The 22,841-nt window shown below is 45.9% G+C and overlaps 1 protein-coding gene across 1 annotated transcript in view; it reads left to right on the top strand.

Annotated features, from left to right (window-relative positions):
* Positions 1–3,269: 3,269 nt before the first annotated feature.
* The window catches only part of LOC309363276 (vomeronasal type-2 receptor 26-like), a gene marked incomplete at both ends in the record, with an annotated part of 28,596 nt that continues 9,024 nt past the window's right edge, over positions 3,270–22,841 (top strand). The window contains one exon of the mRNA XM_081899381.1: positions 3,270–3,478. Within this exon, the coding sequence (XP_081755507.1) occupies positions 3,270–3,478 (209 nt within the window). The remainder of the gene's footprint in view (positions 3,479–22,841) is intronic.

The following is a 22,841-nucleotide window of genomic DNA, read 5'->3' as shown; positions in this document are numbered from 1 at the left end:
ATGGAGAGAGTGAGAGAGATTATCCATTTTTCCTTTTATCTGTATTAAAAGCATTTTACCTTTCAACATTGCTCCCTTCTAACTTTAGTTACTCTGCCCTTTCTATTCTTCAACTGTCTCATGGCTCTGAGTCCTGGAAGACCTGCTCCCTGCCTTACAGGCCTTTTCCCACCTGACCTAGAGGGGTCCTGACCGGCTCTAGCTACAAAAGCTGAGGCTGCTGAACAGAATTTTGGATTTGCATCTAGTTTAAGGACTAACTGACTTTAATTTGTGTGGGTTTTTGTTTTTGCTTCTGTGGTTTGATTGTGTACGGGGAGGGGGGGAGGGGGGATAGAGAGATTATTCATCTTTCCTGAGGATGATTGTCTCTATATCACAAAGACCTGAGTGGAAGAGTGAACAGGCTGGAGTTGGTTTAACCCAGCTGTGCCCACCTGGTTATTAAGTGCAGCACCAGGGCAGGCCTGAGGGTCAGGGAGACGGAGTTGCTGGGTCTAAAGATATCCCATCTCTCTGTCCAGAATGTGTGCTCCTCTTTCTTACAATATATGACCACAGCTGCATGACCTTTACTTGAACAAAGATTCAAGGACACATAATTAAAAACATTAGAATAATGGCTGTTAAAGCTAACGGATTTTGCTGAGATGGCAAAATTGACACGTTCATTAAGAGAAAACCCATTTGTTAAATATTGGAAACCTCTCATAGCCTTTTTGCCTGGAAAACATGATGAAATAATGACATCTGGATTTTAGGGTTGAAGATAATGTTTGTTTATAGAAAGTGGCTTTGTGGGGTGTTGCTGTGAATTGGACGAAGTTAATATTGTTTTTATATAGTGGACAGTTGAAGAATTGGAAGTTCTTTATTTTTTAATCTTTTGTTCCCCTCTTTTTCTATTCTATTCTTTTTATGTGTTTCTTCTCCTCCTCCTCCTCCTCCCTCTCTCTCCACACTCACACACACACACCTTCCTGTGTTTTTATTGTATCTATATAAAAGTGTTGGTTTGGTTAAAAAATGGGAAAGTATATAAATTTTGTATTTTTCTCTATAAACACTCTCTCTCTCTCATGTGTGTTTCTGGCATTGGGCAGTCTGGACAGATTAGGGACTGTGCTGGTTTACTGCCCGCCTCACTGCCCGGCCCTATCCCTGCCTCAGCTGACAGAGCTGGTCTAAGAGGTGGTGTAGAGGACTCCCAGACTGTTGGTTTGGGGGACTCCATCATCCATGTTGAGGCAACTGTTTCTGGGGTGGCTCAGGACTTCATGGCTGCCATGCTAACCATGGGGCTGTCCCAAAATATCACCATTCCAATGCATGTGACAGGCCACACTCTGGACCTTGTTTTCTGAACTGGGCAGGAAGAGGGTGATCTGAAAGTGCCATCAGTCCCTTGTCAAGTTCAGATCACTTCCTGTTAAGACTGAGTCTATCACCAGCTTTTATGCTTGGCAGAGGAACCTTTGGATGGTTTGTCTTTGGAGGCTGGTGGATTCAATGGGTTTCCGGATGGCTGCTGGGAGCCATAATCAAACAAAATCTGGAGGACACCATGCTAGTGCCCCCTGTTCTGGAATGGCAAACATTCAAAATATTTGGAGAAATGAAAAAGCTTGGTTTAGGAGTAAGGATTTAAAAGAAGAACTCTGCCCTAGTTAAAAATGAGAAAGGGGCTGACACGACCTCACCTTGTGTCTGTCCCATTGCTTCACTTTGGCACAAGACACAGTCACTTCCACTCCATCCACTGAAATCACTCTTATGCAAACACTCGGCAGTGTGTGTGTGTGTCTGTGGCCTGGTGTTGGAGGACAACAACCATGCAAAGGTTGTCAATGGGTTGGATTCAGAAATTTTGAGAAGAGGATGCTGGACTTCATGGGCCCTTCACTTGATCCAGCTTCAGGGCTCTTCTGATGTCAATCATGTTCAGCCAAACTCAACTTTCTCCCTCCTTGAATCTTGTCAGTCTCTTGAGTCTATGTTGCGTTCGCAAAGTAAAGGAAGGACTGGACCCTGATTAAAAATCAAGACACGAGGCTTTGACCAGCAAGGCTCTCGGAGAAAAGTGCGCAAACCACACCCCTCACTAGGCCATTTTATTAGCAAAAGAATCTTTTACACAGGGCTCGTAAGAACCAATCGTATTTCCTCTGAGCATTTCATCCAACCCCACATGGGGAAAAAGTTACACTACAACACGAATTAGCATGCATATATTTTGGGGTAAATATGTTGAGAACTACAAAGGGGTAGTAAATAAGTTGAGAACTACAAAGGGGTGCATCTGGCAACCCAAGAGCTGAGAAATAAACATGATAAGAAGAATGGCCAGAAAGACCAGATCACTACCACCTTCATGTGAGATCTGTTTCCTGGCTCCAAGATTAACATTTTAAGATTATATATAAGAAAACTACATCAAAGTAACTTGCCCATTATCTTTATGGCACAGGATGCCTGCCTGGCGAAGCAAGTGCTGTGCACTGCTGTGTACGTGACATGAGGAGAGAGAAATGGGCAGTAGAGTCAAAAGGGCATGAAAAGGCCATGAATGTAGAATCTTATGGGATTTAATCAGAAATTATCGTCAATATATCAAACCCAGTCAACACAATGTCTTCATCGTGGACACGATGGCTTGATGTATATTTTATAATTCGTCATGGTAATCCCATCTGATCCCTACAAGTCAACATGTTTTTCTCCTGCTCTGCACCTGCTCCCAGAGGAGACCTTTCTTCCCCTTACAATTATCAGAACCACAGTGATCTATTCGTATCGCCCTTGCACACCCTTTGAATGCTGCCTTTGGGAACAATGACACAAACATCACGATGAAGAGCAGCTGGAGGTTATTTATTCCACCATACCTGAAAACTATGATATATAAAATATATTTTGTGCGACAGAGTCCTTGCAGTCAAGATATAGATCAGATGAAAAGGTGCAGGAGATAAGTCCTTGTGAAGCTTAATCAGAACATAGGAAGCTGCCTTCTAGCTTAGTACTATCCACTGACTGGTGGCAGCTCTCCAAGTAGAGGACATCCTTAGCCCTACCTGGAACAGTTAGGAGAGGTTGGACCTGGCACTTTTGGGTGCAAGCAAATGCTCTACCACTGAGCGAAATACCTTCCTCTTTGTCTCTGAAGCCAGAGCTGGAAACGTCTTTGCAAGAGTTTAGGCTTCTTCTGATTAGCTGGCTGTGGAGTTCAGAGAAACAGACAGAAGGGACGTGTAAGAGGTGGATTCAGAATGATAACACTGCTCTTGTTGCTCCCTCTTGTGACCTGTGGAATGCAGCAGAAGGCAAAATGCTCACTGAATCTGATCAAAGATTACAATCATGCTGTGAATTTTTACAGGCCAGGAAACTATCTCATTAGTGGGATTGTATCTTCAAGATTCATTGGAGATCATTTGCCCTTCACCTTCTCCAGCACCCCCTTGAACTTTGTTGATGCGTGAGTAATATATCACTGTGTTTCTGCTACACTCCAGTTCTCTTGATGCACATGGGTCAGCCCCTCTGAGATTAAAGTGACTGAAGCTAGGGTGGGTCTCTACTGGATGTCTATGGGGTCCTGGAGGTCTATGGGGTGTGCCTGTTGCAGGTTGTCTGTAGTTAGCAAAATGAGATTCATTCTTTCATTGTGTCTCACGGAACCTTGAAGCATTTTTTGGCAGGAAAACTTTGGAGTTCTCCCACTCTCAACCTGATAAAATCTTCTGGAGGTTTATGAATTCATGGCCCAGGACTGAGCCACTACCCTCACCTGGAGATGAATGGAAGGTTGGTTCTCTCACTCAAAAGTGAGTGAATGTTAAATGGCAGGCTTGTCCTTTATAGCTGGGTGCAATGATAGATGGGGAGCACAATTTTCAATGCACAATTATTTTCCCCAGGCTCAAAGCAATCTATGCAACTGAAAACTGTAACCCTCTACTATGCTTAGGCAGGTGTTCTTCTCATGCTTTGATTCCAAACATGCCAGCCATTTTATGGGAAGCAATATTTGTGAGATATATAATACCTGGAGAAGACCTTAGATAAAGTGGTAGCTACTAACCACTGGACAAAGTGGAGCAGGGCTTCCCCTTCCTGTAATGGAGAAGAGGATTCCATGCCATGGAAGGCTCTGAGTGTGAGAGATTTTATTTAAGTAGATATTATAATCATTTTATTTATAAAATATAGGGTGGGAAAGAAATGAGGAAGGAAGAAAGTAAGAATGAAAATAGAATGGTACATAGCCAAAATATTATTGAGCAGAGGATGCTCAGAGGGAGAGGCGTTGGTGAATCAGCCCTGTAAAACATGATCTATTGCGCTACCAATCTGTTCGGACCGGAGCCAAGAAGCACACAGAGTAGTTTTGATTTTGAGTCCATCAATGCCTTATGACAGGGCAGTTCACTGTGTTAATCATGGACAGCTGTAGAAATGCAGCAAAAGAACCACCTTGTTCATTATTGCTGTTGCTTAAAAAATAATGAATCGTGGCAACGTGGCAAATGAGGAAGAATGCTTGAGTTGTGTTTCCTCTCCCCACAATTTCAAATCACACTTGAATGGGGGAAATATACAAGTCGTCCCAATAACAACCTTGTATTCATTGTGGGGGATATATGCATCTTGCAGCCTTGCATGAGAGTCAGACTTGGTGGTGTCATAGCCAAAAAACAGTAACCTTCAGTGACAGAGTCCTTAAACAGGAGATGGCTGAACATCCTGGTCCTTCCCCTGTGGAGCTACAGGTACCAAAACTTGCATCTCCTCCCCTGAACCCTGAGGAGACATTTCTACCACCAGACACTGGTAAATGGTCCACCGATTCCTAAGTTGATCAGGTGAGCCCTGAGGAGAAATCCTCATAGCTTGTATTCCTGAGGCCTAGAAGAAGGCAGTGACTTCAGAGAAAGGTGTTGGTGCTTTAACTAGCCAAACGCAACATTGAGGTCTGCCAGCTGCTTCAGGACACTGATGAGTCAATTTGAGTCATGTTTTTGTAGTTGGATTCCTCCTCTTCATGAAGGAGGAAGGAGAGAACTTTGAAGCCAAAGGGTAAGCCCACGCAAGGCCAGCCCTAGAAGCGCCTTGAAGTGAGCCTGTGGGGCTCAAACCTCTGTTCTCCCGAGGATGGGGCACTACCAACTTCTGACTTGAAGGACGCCACTGCAGGAGACTCAGTCAGACAAGAGGCCCCTTTGCTCTGTCAGTGTAGAAGGTCATTGAAGAAAGCTGGGTCCTTTCAGTCGAGCAACAAAGGTGGGGCCAACAATTAAGGGCTCGGTTTCAGCTTGTTCCTTGCTGGAGCAACTTCAGAACTAGTAAATCTATATGTCTACATGCTTTGACTTGCCTTTGTAATCGTTTGAACACATGAAACAATTAGTGTTCACTTTTCAAAGTGATCCATTTTGTGTGTGAGAGAGAAAGTTCCTCCATGCAGTGAGAAATGAGGAGCCTTGGCAACTGTGTTTGTCTCTGTCCCTGCTCCTCCCAAAATGTCATGTGATGTCACAAGTCATGCATGTGATGTCATATGCACAACCGTCCTCCTCAATCTTAGGTTCAAGTTCATTCAGTCATTCATTCATTCAATTTATATACTGCCATTCATCCTAAGATCTTGGGCCAGTTCACAGAATAAAATACTGTTGGCACCTCTGCCACTGGAGCTGGTGGTGGGTTCAGGGGGCTGATTTGTGTCCTGGTTTTTTCTCCATTCTCCTCTCCTGCAAAGATACCATGGGCATCGCCCCACTTTTCTCTACTTACTGGGCTCCTTACCCATTTACTTTGATTTACACAAAAAAAGAATGTGACTTTCAATTTCACTGAACTAAATGTCACTATGTGGCATAATTATATTTACAGTTTTGTGAATAAGAGGGGATGGCAAATTCTTAACTTCGTGCTGGCTGTTCAGGATGTCAATCATAAACCCAAACTCCTACCCAACATCACCCTGGGCTACAGCATCTATGAGACCCTTTTTGATGGAAGAACCACTTCTGATGCTCTGACAGATCTGCTTGCTGGTGGGAAAATTGATATTCCAAACTACACATGTGGAAGGCAGAAAACATTACTAGCTGTTCTTGAACGGGGTGAATCCGACATCTCCATGCACATTGCAGGCATGTTGGGCATCTACAAAATCCCACAAGTAAGAATGGTCTTCAAGTCATTTGCCATTTCATGAACCTACAAGTTATGCTGAGGATACTATAACTATTCTAATAAATAAATTGAGCAAAATGATAGTAAGAAAGGAACATAATGCTAAATGCACAACTGCTTCAAAATAGATATTCTTCAATATGCATTTACAAAACAATAAATAGCCAATCTTTTTTAATTTTCCAACTCTAAAAATAATGTATTAAAAGCCATGCTAAGAAGAATAATGGAAGAAAATGGCTTTATAGATATTTGGAGATTCTACCACTCTAGTGATAAAGACCTCGCTTTCTATTCTCATGTTCACAATTCATACATCCATAGAGATCTTCACCAATTGCTTCATTCCCAGAAGCAAAAATGACTGAAACTGAAATCCACCCAATGACTTATGCTGATTATGTTTGGACAACTTGTTGTTGTTTAGTCGTTTAGTTGTGTCTGACTCTTCATGACCCCCTGGACCAAAGCACGCCAGGCACTCCTGTCTTCCACTGCCTCCCGCAGTTTAGTCAAACTCATGCTGGAAGCTTCGAGCTTGTTTGGACAACTACGTCCTGCCAAATGAAATAGAGGTGAAGTAACACAATATAACCCTGTGCCTAGCCCACAGCCAGCCGGCCAAGAAGGGAACTCCATGGTGAGGACCAGCACCATTTTTCTAGAAAAAAAGGGCAATGCTCAAGCCTAAAGTTTCAGCTCAATATCTCAAAGTTTCTCTGAGAGTCATAAGTCACCAAGGAAGAGGAACAAAGCATAGTTTATTCAGAAGCAACCTTTATAAACTTTCCACTGAGAAAATAAGAAGTTAATGAAGCATTGATCTACAAATCTTTCCCCCAATAAACCTCCTAGGGTCCAGAAGCCATAATTACAGCTATTCTTAACAAATGGAGCTAAACTTGCTGAATCATATAGAAAACTTCCTTTGCTAAACCAAGGTGGCAAGATATGGTCCTAAGTAATTGCTAAACTTTTGGTTTATACTATACATAAGTATGTACCGGTATATCCACACAAAAGCAGCTTTATAAAAAATAGGAAACTATGAGAGAAAATAAAAAGAATTACTGACTGCTTCAAATTCAGTAAAAAAATTAAGCTAAAACCAATCTTACTGGTTTCAAACGTGGGGGGGACTTTGGATAGGGTTGAATGGCCCTTTCTAGAAAGAATCCTTCAAAAATGTATAGTATAGTTGTTTTATTATTTTCAATGACCAATATCAAGATAAAAACACCAATTACAAAAATTAAAAGTTCAGAACAAAATTAAATAGTATAAAATCACATACACGATAAAAATCAATGTGTGTGTGTGTGTATGATTTTCTGTTTTACAATTAAAATACTAATTTAAACATCCTTGCAATATCAGTGACTTCCCTTCTTCTCTTTCCATAGTTCATTTTGCATAACATTAATCTCTGCATATTTTACAAAACTAAACCATTCAGTATTCCATTATTACATCCATCCAAACTTATTTACACTGTTGAATTTATCTGAATGCTGCCAGCATTTCAGGTGTACACAATTTCCCCCATATATTCAATAAACATTTTCCTATCTTCTTTAAATATATGTTCTTCTTATTCTATTTGTTAAATCTGCAAGTTGTGTATATTCCACCAGTTTAAGTTGCCATTCTTCTTTGGTTGCGACCTCTCCCATTTTCCATTTCTGGGCTAACAAAACACAGGTGACAGTAGTGGCATACACAAATAACTTTTTTTTGACACTTGGAAATTTCCGTCTGAATTATCCCAGACAAAAAGGACTCTGGCTTTTTTGGGAAGGTACCTTTAAACATTTATTTTATTTTATTTTATTTATTATTTTATTTTATTTTATTTATTATTTTATTTTATTTTATTATTTTATTATGAATCATTTCCCAATACTCTTTTACCCTTTTACAAGTCCACCACATGTGACAGAACATACCACCAACCTCCTAGCAACTCCAGCACTTATCTGATTCAGTCGTATACATCTTAGCAAGCCTACTCGGAATTAGATACCTTCTGTAAATAATTTTCATGTAGTTCTCCTTCAAAGAATAACATGCTGTGAACTTCAAATCACTTTTCCAAAGTTTTTCCCAGAGGCTAAAGTCTATATTTTGATCTATACCCATTGCCTAGTGTGTCATGGAAGCTTTGAGAAGCTCGTCTTTTGTTTCCCAATCTAATAAGAGATTGTACATTTTAGATAAAAGTTTTTCTTTATTTTGTAGATCTTTTTCAAATGTCAAGCTTTGGTCTAAAAAGTCATTTTTCCCGTCTGTTTTAAACATTTCATGTAACTGATGATATTGTAACCAATCCGTAACATGGCTCTTTGCATTTTCCATTGATTTCAGTTTAGGTTCCCCTCTGTAAATTGTAGCAATTCTCTCTAAGTTGCCCCCACTGCCTATCCATATTGACTCTCTTGATTCTAATAGCCTCTATAGGAGATAATCATAAAGGTGTTTTCTTTTCCAGCAGATTTTTATATTTCCTCCCAAATTCTATATAGATTCTCCCTTAGAATATGGTTCATAAAACTTTTATAAATTTTTGCCTTCCCATACCAAACACATGCATGCCAGACAAATTTTAGATCCTGACCTTCTAAATCCAGGATGTCTGCATTATCCAGTAATCCATTCTTTTAACCAGCAGAAGCAGGCTGCCTCATAATACATTTGCAAGTCTAGCAGGGCAAAGCCTCTTCTTTCAATTATGTCTATGGAAATTTTATGTTTAATTCCTGGCTTTCCCCCTGCCAGATAAACTTAGAAATGTCCTCCTTCCATTTTTGGGAAGCAGCCTGAATTATTTAAATAGTTTGTGGCTCAGTTGCACAGCTTGTTTCCAACCTGAGCTGCGTGCGGATTATTGCGGGACCAATTTTATATAACTCCCTTCCAGTTGAGGTCAAACAGGGCCCTTCTATACTGAACTTATGCGGCCTGATGAAGACTTGTTATCATTAATGCTGCAGGCATTTTAATTGAAGTTTGGTTTAATAGTTTCTTGGTTTTTTCCCTATTGACTCTTTCTTAACTGCTTAGTGACAACTGCAGTAAAGTGCAGTACATTGGAAAAGTGAAATTGAAATACTCCTTTTCAAATAAGGTGTTGATTAAATTTGTCATCTAATCTTCATCCTGAAAAGCAAAGCATCGGTCTCTTTCCCTTCTCTCACCAGCTCAGTTCTGGCTTTGTTCTTCACGATAAAAAACAGTCGCCTTTTGTCAACTGCATGGTTCCAAATGAAGCAGCTCAGTGCCAGGGGGTGGTTGAGCTTCTCCTGCACTTCAGATGGACATGGGTCGGCCTCCTTGCTTCAGACAATGACAATGGAGAAAAGTTCCTGAACACCTTGACACCTCTGATGAGCAAAAGCGAAATTTGTGCTGCCTTCACTAAAAGAGTACAACGGAAAACTTCCTTATGGTTTCCTCATGAGCCATCTGCCATGTGGAGACAAGTCAATGTATTTGTTTACTATACAGATTCTCAGTATGGATTTTATGCTATCATAGAGGTACAATCTTTCTTTGAAAGGACACAAACTGGGGGGAAAGTCTGGATCACCACAGGTGTTCAGGACAACATCTTGTTTTATGAGACAGAAGCCTTCCGATATGCCCATGGTTCTTTGTCCTTTGTAATGAAGACCAAAAAGGAAGCAAAAAAGGACTACTATGAGCCAAAAGTTTCTGCTTATTGGCATGAAGCATTTGGTTGTTCATATTCAAAGCATCCCTTATCTGTGAGGAATTGGGAAAGATGCAGGGAGAAGGAGAATCAGATGCTGCTGCCCCAGGAGGAGATTGAAGGGATCCACTCCCAAGACAGTTATATCACTTACTACAGTGTCCAAGTTGTGGCTCAGGCCTTGAATGCAGCTTATTCATCCAGATCAAAGTGGAGGTTGATGGTGGGTGGAGGAGACAAGATGGAACGTCAAAGTCTACAGTCATGGCAGGTATGGCCTCTTGCATCACACACACACACACACACACATCCTACATGCCCATGGGGATTTAAGGTGGGGGTTTTCAGAGAGATACCTCTCATATTTAGGTTGAGGTCACCACCCAGGATTGATTCTTCTTTGGAGAAGGAGAGGAATCTGTTTAGGGGTTTTGGGGTTTTTTGGGATGAACACTAGTTTTGTGTTTGGGGCATATATGGAGCCAATTCTCAGTTTAGTTTTGCTATCTAGTGTCCCTTTAGCAAAAATGAATCTGCCTCTTTTGTCTTTTAGCACTGTCATGGCTCTGAAGTTCAGGTCTCTACTGAGCATTATAGCTACTCCACAAGTCCTTCCTGAGCCAGCTGCAAACCATTGTTGCTGGTGTTTCTCACCTTACATTGTCTACATCGGACCTATTCAGTTGCGCTGACATAAAGTGTGAAAGTGGGGGGCAAGGGGGATTAAAATTAGATTTGGGTTAAAGAGTGGGGGGTAGATTACAGAAATTGTCTCTCGCTTTTGAAGATTGTGATCTATTTTCCAACTCTGGAATCATCATAATAAGAACATAGCATACCCTACAAGTGTCCTGAAAAAACCTGGGACATCCCATTTTTTTCTCATGTGCATATGACAAATGGAAGGAATATCCAACCAATGATTTCCACCTCCAAACATCTTTATAATCTATGACTGCCAGGGTCTAAACTACTGGGCCTCTTGTCGATTGGTGGTGAGCTCCTGTTGCTTTGTCCCAGCTCCTGCCAACCTAGCGGTTTGAAAGCTTGCCAGTGTGAGTAGATAAAAAGGTAGATAAAAAGGTGGGAAGGTAGACAGCATTTTTGTGTGCTCTGGGACTTGTCACAGTCCTCCCTGCACCAGAAGTGGTCTAGTCAAGCTGACCACATGACTTGGAAAGCTGTCTGCAGACAAATGTCAGCTCCCTCGGCCTGAAAGTGGAGAAGAGCGCCACACCCCAAAGTCAAATTTGACTGGACTTAACCATCCAGGGGTCCCTTTATTCTTTTTCTTCTTCTTTTACATTATAGCAATTTGATATAGTTTCCTTTAAGACTGGTGCTATAGAAAAGGATCCTGTAGTAGAACGATAACTGCATCCTTCTTAGAACTTTGAGTTCCACCTTTACGAAATCCATAATGACCATTCTTTACATAATTTCTCAGAATCATAGCCAATCTTTTCTAATGGATACCATCCAACGTGATTTTCTCTGTTGTTCTAGCTTCGTTCATTCTTGAAGAAAGTCAATACTTCAGCTGATGGACAGTACTTGGATATGAATGGGGCACTGGCCATTGATTTTGATATTGTGAATTGGGTGCTGTTCCCTAATAATTCTCATGCTAGTGTGAAAATTGGGAGCATAGAGAGACAGAAATCTGCAAATCTAAAGTTCACCATTAGCCCAGAAACAATAGTATGGCCCACACTGTGTAAGAAGGTAGGAGAAATGTTATGTGCCTTTTTAATATCTATGATTCCTGCTACACTCTAGCAGCTTGTTGAACAGTACAAAGGAGGCTTTTATTGCAAGCATGGACACTTCCCTGGAGCTAAATCCCATTGAGCTTAAAGGATCTCCCTCTTGAATAAGCATCTATAAAATTTGACAGTGAAAAAGTGGCTTACAAAATGAACAGCTATGATAAATATATATTCATCCAGTTGGGAAAGGTTCCTAAAATGAAAATGGGAAGTGCAGATATTTGCAAGCCCCCTCCTCTGTGGCTGGCCCCTCTCACTGTCCTCGGAGCTTGCTTACCGGTAACCTCCTCTGGCTGATATCTCGGACAGACCAGGGAGATTTTGATAGGCGACATTTTCCCAAGCGAGGGTAAAATGCACAACCCCTCCCTCCTGCTTCCGCAGGGGAAAGAAAATAAGTCAGAAATCTGTTTACATGATGTTTATTTCTGACATTACAGCACTAGAGAAAAACACGTCCTTTCAGTTCAGTTCTTCTAGCACGTCTGACAAACTTGCGCACACAGAAGGTTTCAAATTACACTCTTCACAAAGACTTATCCAGCCTGTGAACGTCCTGGGAAATTCTTCTTTCCCACAGATAGGCACATCATGTGATGTCAACAATCTGTCTGTCTGCAGCGGTGACGTTTCCATATACTGACAGATATACCTCACAAGAAAACTAGGCGCTGTCAGGGTTTCTGGGAGAGAGGAGGAGATGACAGAGGAGACGGAGAGCGAGTGGGAGGAGGGGCAGAAGGATGAGGAAGAAGATGACGGAATTCTGAGGGAATCCACGAGTCTGAGCAGCGAGTCAGAGGATTCTCAAAAGGGGGTTACCTTAATCAAGCAAAAGGGAGGAGAAGGGAGAAGCGGAGAGGAGCCCAGTGGAAGACAGACGCAGCAAGAGGCGTCTCAGCCGGAACGGAGTAAAGGGGGTGGAGTCGTCAGCCTCTCGGAGGGAGCAGGATTAGGAGAGAACAGAGAAAGGGGGTTGGAGCAAGGTGTTCAGCCGGAAAGGGTGGAGAGCAGAACAAGGGGTGGTGTAGCGGTCGAAAGAAAGGTCAGCAGCAACGTACGCGCGCCAAGTTCAAACGTAGAGGCGCGCGGAAGTGGAGAGAGCTCAGGGGAGGAGCCCGGCCCTAAAGCCAGAAGGAGGGGGGAAGAGGCGGCAGAGGATTCAGCCTCAGGCGAGTCACGGAGAGAGGGAACCCAGGGGGGCAGGAAGACCCTGCGGAAAAGAAAGGAGAGGAAGAGGTGGTCTAGAGCCAGGCTATTAAGTTGGTGTGGAAGAGGGGAGGAGTCAGAGGGGACTTCAGCGGTCTAACGTGACAGACGTACGGCCACGATGCTGAACTGTACGAGAAGCAGAAATCTTCAATAAACTTTTCCTGTAAATAAACTGCAACGGAGTGAGGTCTCTTGTGAGCTGGGACCCGTCCTGGGTGGCCGTGACAGTAAGTCCCCTCTCTGAAAGCAAAAAATTTTTTTTGCGAAGCTCACGAACGGGAGCAGCCATGAGCGCTGAGGAGCAGCTGGTTGCACTGCGGGATCAGGTTACCGCTCTCACATCGGCAGTCATTGCTTCGCAGAAGAAGAATGACGACTTGGAGAAGACGTGCCAGGATTTGCAGGCAAGGTGGGAACACGCGGACAGGGCGGGGGCCCCAGGTTCCAGAGCGGAGGGCATTGCGCTTGGACGGAGGGGGGGTGCCCTGGTTCCGCATTTTAATGGCAACTTGCAAGACTATCCCAATTTCAGAGCGGACGTCGTATATGCACTGCATTTACTCCGTCACGATTTTAAAGATGAGGAGGAGAAAGTGGGGTTCATTGTTTCGCACCTGCATGGGGAGGCCAGGGCTTGGCTACGCAATCTGTGGCGCGAAGATGGACCGGCCCGTCGCAATTCAACTGCGTTCATCAAAGCGATGGATTCTTGTTTTCAATCCTCTGTGGATGTGGACATTGCGCGCCGTCAAATGCACGGGCTGAGGCAGGGGAAAGCGACTGTGCGCCAATACCACTCTAAATTTTTTGCATTGCTCACCGCCTTAGATTGGCCAAAGGACAGTAAGCCGGTCAGAGATCTTTTTTGGGAGGGATTGAGCCCCCCCATCAAGGATGAGATCGCTAGGGGGGACAGACCCCAGACCCTAGAAGACGTGGTGCAACGGGCTTTAGCTATTGGAATTCGACATGAGGGACGTCCGTGGCACGAGGAGGACGGGCCCCAAGCGCGTGCGCAAGCGAGGACTCTCCCTTTTGTGCACAGGGATTTCAGCCGTGCGCACCCCTCGCCAATGGGGAAGGACAGCGAGGAGCCAATGGAGATTGGTGGTGCTAGGGCTCAGAAGCCATCCCAGAGCCCTGTCCCTGGTGCAGCCAAAGCGAAGCCTCCTAGAGGAACCAGGAAGTGTTACATCTGTGACAGTGCGCACCATATGGCGAAAGAGTGCCCCCAGAGGCTCCAGAAGCACACTGCAGCACTGGCAACTGTAACAGCAGAGGTGCAACCAGGGGAGCAGCTTCAGGGAAACGACAGTGCCTGGCTGGAAGCAGAGCTACTGGGGCTCAGCCAGGCGGATCTGTAGACAAGCCCCCAGCATCACTGCAGAGCGTGGACCCTTTGCCTCCCAGACCGGCAGTTCTGCTCACAGCAACACTCCAGTTGCCTGATGGGAGACTCCTCGAGGTTCCAATAACGATCGATTCGGGGAGCAACGCCGACTTCGTGGGACTGCAGTTCGTTAAGCAGCACAACATGGCGCTCCTGCCTGCAACGACGCCTCTAAACGTGGTCACGGTAGACGGCAGGAAGTTGCTGGGGGGGCAAGTGGTGCAGCAAACCCCTCCCATGATGATGCAGATTGGCAACCATCGAGAACTTATTAGTTTCAATGTCACCCACTTATCGGACACACCCATCGTGTTAGGCATGAGTTGGCTGGAGAGGCACAGTCCCGCGGTTGCGTGGTACCAGCGGCAGATCACCTTTTGTTCATCGTATTGTGCTCGGCATTGCTTTCAGACCGATCAGGGAGGAGAAGCCGAGCAGCAGTTGCATCTGGGTATGGTGCAAACAGTGCCTCACAAGTACCAGGACTTCTTGGAGGTTTTCTGTGAGAAGGAAGCTGACAAGTTGCCGCCTCACAGACCTTACGACTGCGCGATTGATTTAGTGCCAGGGGCGCAACTGCCTGCTGCCAAGCTGTACTCCATGTCGGAAGACGAGATGCAAGAGCTTCGGGAGTTCATAGACCATAACCTCAAGCGAGGTTTCATCCAGGAATCTAAAGCAGCGGGTGGCAGCCCTGTGTTCTTTGTGAAGAAGAAAAACACGCCCCAAAAAAGGCTTATAGTGGATTACAGGTTCATAAACAGCTTGACTAAGCCCAAAGCTTTCCCCATGCCCAAGATTGACGACCTTTTAGCGACCGTCAGGAGGGGCAAGATTTTCACCAAGCTGGACCTACGTGGAGCTTACAATCTCATCCGCATCCGGAAAGGAGATGAGTGGAAGACCGCCATGTTCACCCCTCTGGGCACATACGAATACAGAGTCATGCCTTTCGGTCTCCAAAATGGCAGCCACGTTTTTCAAGCATTTATGCACCACGTGCTAGCAGGTCTCCTCTACAAGAAGTGTGTCTGCTTTCTCGACGATATCCTGATTTTCTCGGAATCGCCGGAGGATCACGATAAGGACGTGCGGGAGGTCCTGCAGAGGCTGAAGGACCACAGGTTGTACGCCAAGTTGGAAAAATGCCAGTTTGATGTCAGAGAGGTTGATTTCCTTGGCTACAAGTTGTCCGACGAGGGACTGGCCATGGACAGGGCTAAGGTTCAAGCGCTGTTGGACTGGAAAAGCCCTCGAAATCGGAAAGAGGTCCAGAGGTTCATCGGCTTTGCCAATTTTTACCGCAAGTTTATTAAAGGCTTTGCGAACGCGACGGCGGCTATCACTGACACCCTCAGTTCCAAGAAGAAGAAGTTCGTCTGGACCGAACAAGCGGAGCGGTCCTTCCGGACGCTTAAAGGTCTTTTCGCCTCCGAAGAGCAGCTGCTCCACGTAAATCCCGGCAGACCCATGCGGGTAGAGACCGATGCGTCAGACAGAGCGGTTGGGGCCGTTCTTTTGCAAGAGGATTCACAAGGCAACTGGAGACCGGGTGCGTTCTACTCCCGGAAGCTCAGCAAGACGGAGCGCAATTATACCATATGGGACAGGGAGTTGTTGGCCATTCATGCAGCTTTCAAAGCGTGGCGACACTTCTTAATAGGAGCCAAGCACACGGTGCAAGTCCGCACGGATCACAAGAACTTAGAGTATTGGCGGACGGCTAAGTTACAGACCCAGCGACACATGCGCTGGGCGGAGTTCTTTGCGGATTTCGACTTCAAAATAGAATACATCCCAGGAGACTCCAATGTTATTGCAGACGCGCTGTCCCGAAAGCCGCAATACTTGGAGGAAGCAGCTCCAATCGCAGCAAAGCACATTTTCGCACCGCAGGCGTGGACGTGCGCTACCATCGCAGTCGACCTGGACGCGGTGCGACGCGCGTTGCAAAGGGATCAGTTTGCACAGTCCAAGATGGAGGAGCTACGCGGAGGGTCGCGAGACAACGATGAGTTCCAATTGCAAGATGGACTTTTGACTCGTAAGGGTGCCCTTTACGTGCCCACCGACGATCTTCGAGCCAAGGTTCTGCAACAATTGCATGACGCCCCTAGTGCAGGCCATTTCGGCAAAGAGAAGACGATGGAGTTGGTGGCTAGAGACTTTTGGTGGCCCCAGATGAGAGGAGAGGTGGCGGACTACGTCGCCAGGTGTGATATCTGCCAGAGGTCCAAACCAGTGCACCAGAAGCAGGCGGGATTGCTAGAACCGCTGGAGACACCGCAGCAACCGTGGGAGAGGGTAGCGTTGGACTTTGTTACGGACCTGCCCAGCTCCAGAGGTAAGACGGCGGTGTTAGTGGTGGTGGACTTGTTCACCAAGATGGCGCATTTCATCCCTTGTGCCAAGGTGGCGACGGCAGAACAGACCGCAAAGCTCTTCATCGATCACGTCTTCAGAGTGCATGGACTTCCGCAGTCCGTCTTGTCCGACAGGGGGCGCCAGTTTGTTTCCACTTTCTGGCGAAAGCTTCTGGGCATCTTGCACGTCAAAATCAACCTGACATCGGCGAGACATCCACAAACCAACGGTCAAGCGGAGAGGGTCAACGCGATCATGCAGCAGTACCTGCGGTGCTACGCCAACCAGCGACCTGCGGCGTGGGTGGACTATCTGCCGATGGCTGAATTCGCCTACAACAACACGAAACACGCATCCACCGGGGTGACGCCTTTCTTCGCGAACAATGGCCGTCATCCCAGAACCTTCCCGAGATTTGCGGCACCAGGAGGGGGGGGGCCTCAAGATGCCGACCAGTTTGCAGCGGAGTTGCAAGAGGTGCACGAGGAGCTGCGGAGACATTTGGAGCTGGCAAAACAGGCGTATAAGGTGCAGGCCGATAAGCACAGGAGGGCGGGAGAGGACATCCAGATTGGGGACTGGGTGTGGTTAGCAGCCCACGCGATGCCGGCCAGGTCATTGGCCAAGAAGAAGTTAGGACACAGGCAGCTAGGGCCATATCAAGTTGAGGCTAAGATCAATCCGGTGGCTTTTCGTCTAGCCCTTCCGGAGGGTTCCAGGGTGCACCCGGTCTTTCATAGGTCGGTGCTCACTCCCTACAAAACCCCACACAGGTTTCAAGAGTCAGGAGCACTCCCAGAGCCACGTAGGAGGGCGCCTGAGGGGGGGGAATCGCCAAGACCAGAACCTCTTAACGAGGTCACAGAGATACTGGACTCGAGATGGGGGGAGGAGGGAGTTGAATATTTTCTAGCCAGGGAAGGCACTCCGGCCTCTGCCAATAGCTGGGTGCCGGGTTACGCGTTGGACGAACCCCTGTTGAAGGAGGAGTTCCATGCACTTTTTCCGCACAAGCCCATGCCCGAGGAGTATTTTGATGATTGGCTTTTCACGCCCACTTTGTCAGACAGCACGTTCGAGGGTTTCTCCTCACCCGAGGGCCATACGCCCGAAACAAGCCCGACCAGGGATCCGAGACTGGGGGGGGAGGAGACAGGCCCTTGTTGGTGGGTGGATCAGCCAAGGGAGGCATGGAGTCAGAGATGGATGGTAGGTCCTTGGCAGGCAGCGCCAGGAGAAGCAGTGATGGAGGAAGAGACTGTGATGTCTGTGGGTGGGGAACCCGAGTTCGAACACACATATACGGAGATGACAGAGGAGAACGTTGAAGTGGACAACTTGTATCCTGAACCGACCCCGGAAGAACCACGTTTTCCTCAACCTGCACCCGGCGAGTGGGAGGGGGGAAGGGGGGGCTTCGAGGGGGGGATGGATGTCAGGGTTTCTGGGAGAGAGGAGGAGATGACAGAGGAGACGGAGAGCGAGTGGGAGGAGGGGCAGAAGGATGAGGAAGAAGATGACGGAATTCTGAGGGAATCCACGAGTCTGAGCAGCGAGTCAGAGGATTCTCAAAAGGGGGTTACCTTAATCAAGCAAAAGGGAGGAGAAGGGAGAAGCGGAGAGGAGCCCAGTGGAAGACAGACGCAGCAAGAGGCGTCTCAGCCGGAACGGAGTAAAGGGGGTGGAGTCGTCAGCCTCTCGGAGGGAGCAGGATTAGGAGAGAACAGAGAAAGGGGGTTGGAGCAAGGTGTTCAGCCGGAAAGGGTGGAGAGCAGAACAAGGGGTGGTGTAGCGGTCGAAAGAAAGGTCAGCAGCAACGTACGCGCGCCAAGTTCAAACGTAGAGGCGCGCGGAAGTGGAGAGAGCTCAGGGGAGGAGCCCGGCCCTAAAGCCAGAAGGAGGGGGGAAGAGGCGGCAGAGGATTCAGCCTCAGGCGAGTCACGGAGAGAGGGAACCCAGGGGGGCAGGAAGACCCTGCGGAAAAGAAAGGAGAGGAAGAGGTGGTCTAGAGCCAGGCTATTAAGTTGGTGTGGAAGAGGGGAGGAGTCAGAGGGGACTTCAGCGGTCTAACGTGACAGACGTACGGCCACGATGCTGAACTGTACGAGAAGCAGAAATCTTCAATAAACTTTTCCTGTAAATAAACTGCAACGGAGTGAGGTCTCTTGTGAGCTGGGACCCGTCCTGGGTGGCCGTGACAGGCGCTAATTTTTGCACTAGGTTCAGCCTTCATGCCAACCTCGACAATGCCATTTTGCCTTTGAAGCAAAGCAGAAATCAGTCAGTCCAGCATAATCTCACAACTGCCCAAACACATAGCAGATGTGATGGCAACTGGGTCAGGAAGTTTAGTGCGCCATTTTGTAGGAGTATTTTACATGAAGGCTGGTTCAATTCTGATGTTTGTGCTTATTTTGATCCTAGCATTGCTTTTAGGTTCTTGTTCCTCATATCTTTCATGCTCCTTGGATTGTATGTATAGAAAAGTGCAGTATATCAATGTTAAAGGGAAGAAGCAGAAAGACTAAAGAGATTTCACAGCCATGCTGCTCTACAGAAAGCAAAAAAGAAATCACTCCTAATTGGGTCTGAGCTCATTTTAGGCCATTGGATGTAAATATGCTTTTAATGTTTCACGCTTTATTAAATTTTAAACAAGGTGAGTCTTTTAAAAGAGGTCCTGTGGAACATGGAGCTCTAAAGGGCAGGGCATTCTTTTCAGACATGTTCCACGGGGCATCTTTTAAAAGACTCACCCTGTATGTGCTGGAAGCTGCCCAGAGTGGCTGGGGAAACCCAGCCAGATGGGTGGGGTACAAATAATAATAATAATAATAATAATTATTATTATTATTATTATTATTATTATTATTATTATTATTCTGGGATCCTTCCAAAACTCAACAATCCATTTCCTAAAGCCTCGAAGCTCCTCCTCCTATTTATTTCCAGACCACGCCTCATGCAAGATGCACAAAGAGCTGTTGCCCTGGATATGCCAAGAAGATTCAGGAAGGGAAACCCCCATGCTGCTATGACTGTGCTCCCTGCTCAGAAGGGACAATCTCCACTCAGGAAGGTAGGACACGACACCAGTGGAAAGAAGCCATGGATCGAAGGTTCTCTACCAGTGAACACAGCGTTCTTTCTTGATTTCTCCCATATGCCAACCATTCCCCACAACTGTAACAGCATTCAGACTGCTCTAGGTGTATGACTAATGTTAACATACTGAAGTCTTTCTTTCTCTGTGCAGATGCCAATGAATGCACCAAATGTCCAGAAGATCAGCATCCAAACAAGGAGCAAAATCATTGTGTCCCCAAAGCAATCACCTTCTTGTCCTATGAAGATTATTTGGGGGTCCTCCTGGCTTCCTTCGCCCTCCTCTTATCCTCAACCACAGTCTGCATTTTGGGACTATTCATGAAGTACAATGAAACTCCCCTAGTCAAAGCCAATAACAGGGACCTCTCCTACATCCTCCTCTTCTCCCTCCTCCTCTGCTTTTTGTCCACTTTCCTCTTCATCGGCCGGCCAAGGAAAGTCACCTGTCTTCTCCGACAAATGGTCTTCAGCATTGTCTTCTCATCTGCCATCTCTTCTGTGTTGGCAAAAACCATCACTGTGGTTCTGGCCTTCTTGGCCACCAAGCCAGGGAACAGGCTGAGGAAATGGCTGGGGAAGAGTCTGGCCAACTCCATTGTCATTTCCTGCTCCAGTGTGCAAGTTGTCATCTGCACCACCTGGCTGGGACTTTCTCCTCCATTCCCAGACTCTGACATAAGCTCCCAACCTGCAGAGATCATCTTGCAATGCAATGAAGGGTCTGTTGCTATGTTTTACGCTGCCCTCAGCTACATGGGCTTCCTGGCTGCCATCTGCCTCACGGTGGCTTTCCTAGCCAGGAAGCTGCCTGGGGCCTTCAATGAAGCCAAGCTGATCACCTTCAGCATGCTGGTCTTCTGCAGTGTTTGGGTGTCCTTTGTGCCCACCTACCTGAGCACCAAGGGGAAATACATGGTAGCTGTGCAGGTCTTCTCTATCTTGGCCTCCAGTGCTGGGCTTCTGGGCTGCATCTTCATGCCCAAGTGCTACACTATTATACTGAAGCCCGAACTGAACATGAAGGAGTACCTGACAGCAAAAAACTAAACAGAGGGAGGGAGAGAGAGATTATACATCTTTCCTGAGGATGATTGTCTCTATATGACAGAGATTTGAGTGGAAGAGTGAACAGGCTGGAGTTGGCCTCACCCAGCTGTGCCCACCTGGGTATTTGGTGCAGAATCAGGGCAGAGCTGAGGGTCAGGAAGGGGAAGTATCTGGGTCTAAAGAGAACCCACGTCTCTGTCTAGTTGGGGGGGTGACTAGAATATGTGTTTCTCTTTGGAATCATCATATATGATCACGGCTGCGAAACTTTTATATGCACAAAGATGCAAGGACACATCATGACCAACAATGGAATAATGGCTGTTAAAGCTAACAGGTTTAGCTGAGCTGGCAAAATTGACATGTTGAATCAGAGAAAGCCATTATTAACATTTTTAAAGACCGGAAAACTCTCATAGACCTTTTGCTTGAAAAAGAAATTGAAATAATGACATCTGGATTTGAGGGTTGAAAATAAGGTTTGTTTATAGGTTTATAGATTCTCTCTCTCTCTCTCTCTTTCCCACACACACCTTTCTGTGTTTTTATTGTATCTATATAAAAGTCTAGGTTTGGTTTTAAAAGGGGAAAGTATATAAATTTTGTAATTTTCTCTGTAAACCTTAATAAACTATGTAGACATGTAAAAGTTGACATGTTCTTTAATCTTTCTTTAGCTTAACTTTTTACTTAACAATAGTTTGGATTTCTAAATATATCTGTTTTTATCGTTGTCTTTTCCCCAGAAATTTATTCTTCTTCTTGGGTTATTTTTTGTAAACCTCTATCTATATTAAAGTGGTATGTGAATTTTGTTTAAAATAAAAATAGTAATTTAGACCACATCATGGAGGTGGAGAAGGCTATAAACAGCCACTAGCCCTTATGAAGATGACCCCCCGCCACTGTTTGAGGCAGGAAGGCTGTGAGTGCTAGTTTTTGGGAATCCCATGTAGGGAAAGGGCTGTTGCACTGACCCCTTCCTTGTGGGCTTCCCTTTGGGGCAACTGGCTGTCCATTTTGAGAAGAAGATGCTGGACTTTATGGGCCCTTCACCTGATCCAGCTTCAGGGCATTTTTGATGTCAATCATGTTCAGCCAAACTCAACTTTCTACCTTCTTGAAACTTGTCAGTCTCTTGAGTCAACATGTTTTTCTCCAGCTCTGCACCTGCTCCCAGAGGAGACATTTCTTCCCCTTACAATTATCAGAACCACAGTGATCTCTTCCTATCCCCCATGAACACCCTTCAAATGCTGCCTTTGGGAACAATAACACAAACATCACGATCAAGAGCAGCAGGAGGTTATTTACTCCACCGTGCCTGAAAAGTTTGATATATAAAATATTTTGTGTGCCTCAGAGTCCTTGTAGTCAAGGTCAGGTGAAAGGGTGGAGGAGATAAGTCCTTGTGTAGCTTAATCAAAATATAGGAAGCTGCCTTCTAGCTTAGTACTATCTACTGACTGGTAACAGCTCTCCAAGTAAAGGATGCTCCAAGCCCTACCTGGAACAGTTAGGAACAGTTAGGAGAGGTTGAACCTGGCACTTTTTGGGTGCAAACCAATGCTCTACCACTCAGCTATATCCTTTCCTCTTTGTCTCTGGAGCCAGAGCTGGAAACGTCTTTACAGGAGTTTAGGCTTCTTCTGATTAGCTGGCTATGGAGTTGAGAGGAACAGTCAGAGGGGACGTGTAGCCGGTGGATTCAGAATGATATCACTGCTCTTGTTGCTCCCTCTTGTGACCTACGGGATGCAGCAGAAGGCCAAATGCTCACTGAATCTGATCAGGGATGTCAATTACGCTGCGAATTTTTACAGGCCAGGAAACCATCTCATTAGCGCATTAGTATCTGCAAAAATCATTGGAGAGCAGTACCCCTTCAACTTCTACAGAACCCCTTTGAACTGGATGTCTGCGTGAGTAATGTGTTGATGTGTTTCTGCTGCACTCCTGGTCTCATGATGCACCTGGGTCAGCCCCTCTGAGATGAAAGTGACTGAAGCAAGGGTGGGTCACTCCTGGAGGTCTACGGGCT

This window comes from Podarcis melisellensis, assembly GCF_964234715.1.
Source record: "Podarcis melisellensis genome assembly, chromosome: 2".
NCBI lineage: Eukaryota > Metazoa > Chordata > Lepidosauria > Squamata > Lacertidae > Podarcis > Podarcis melisellensis.
The sequence above is the reverse complement of the archived record's forward strand: the minus strand, read 5'-3'. Positions and strand labels throughout refer to the sequence as shown.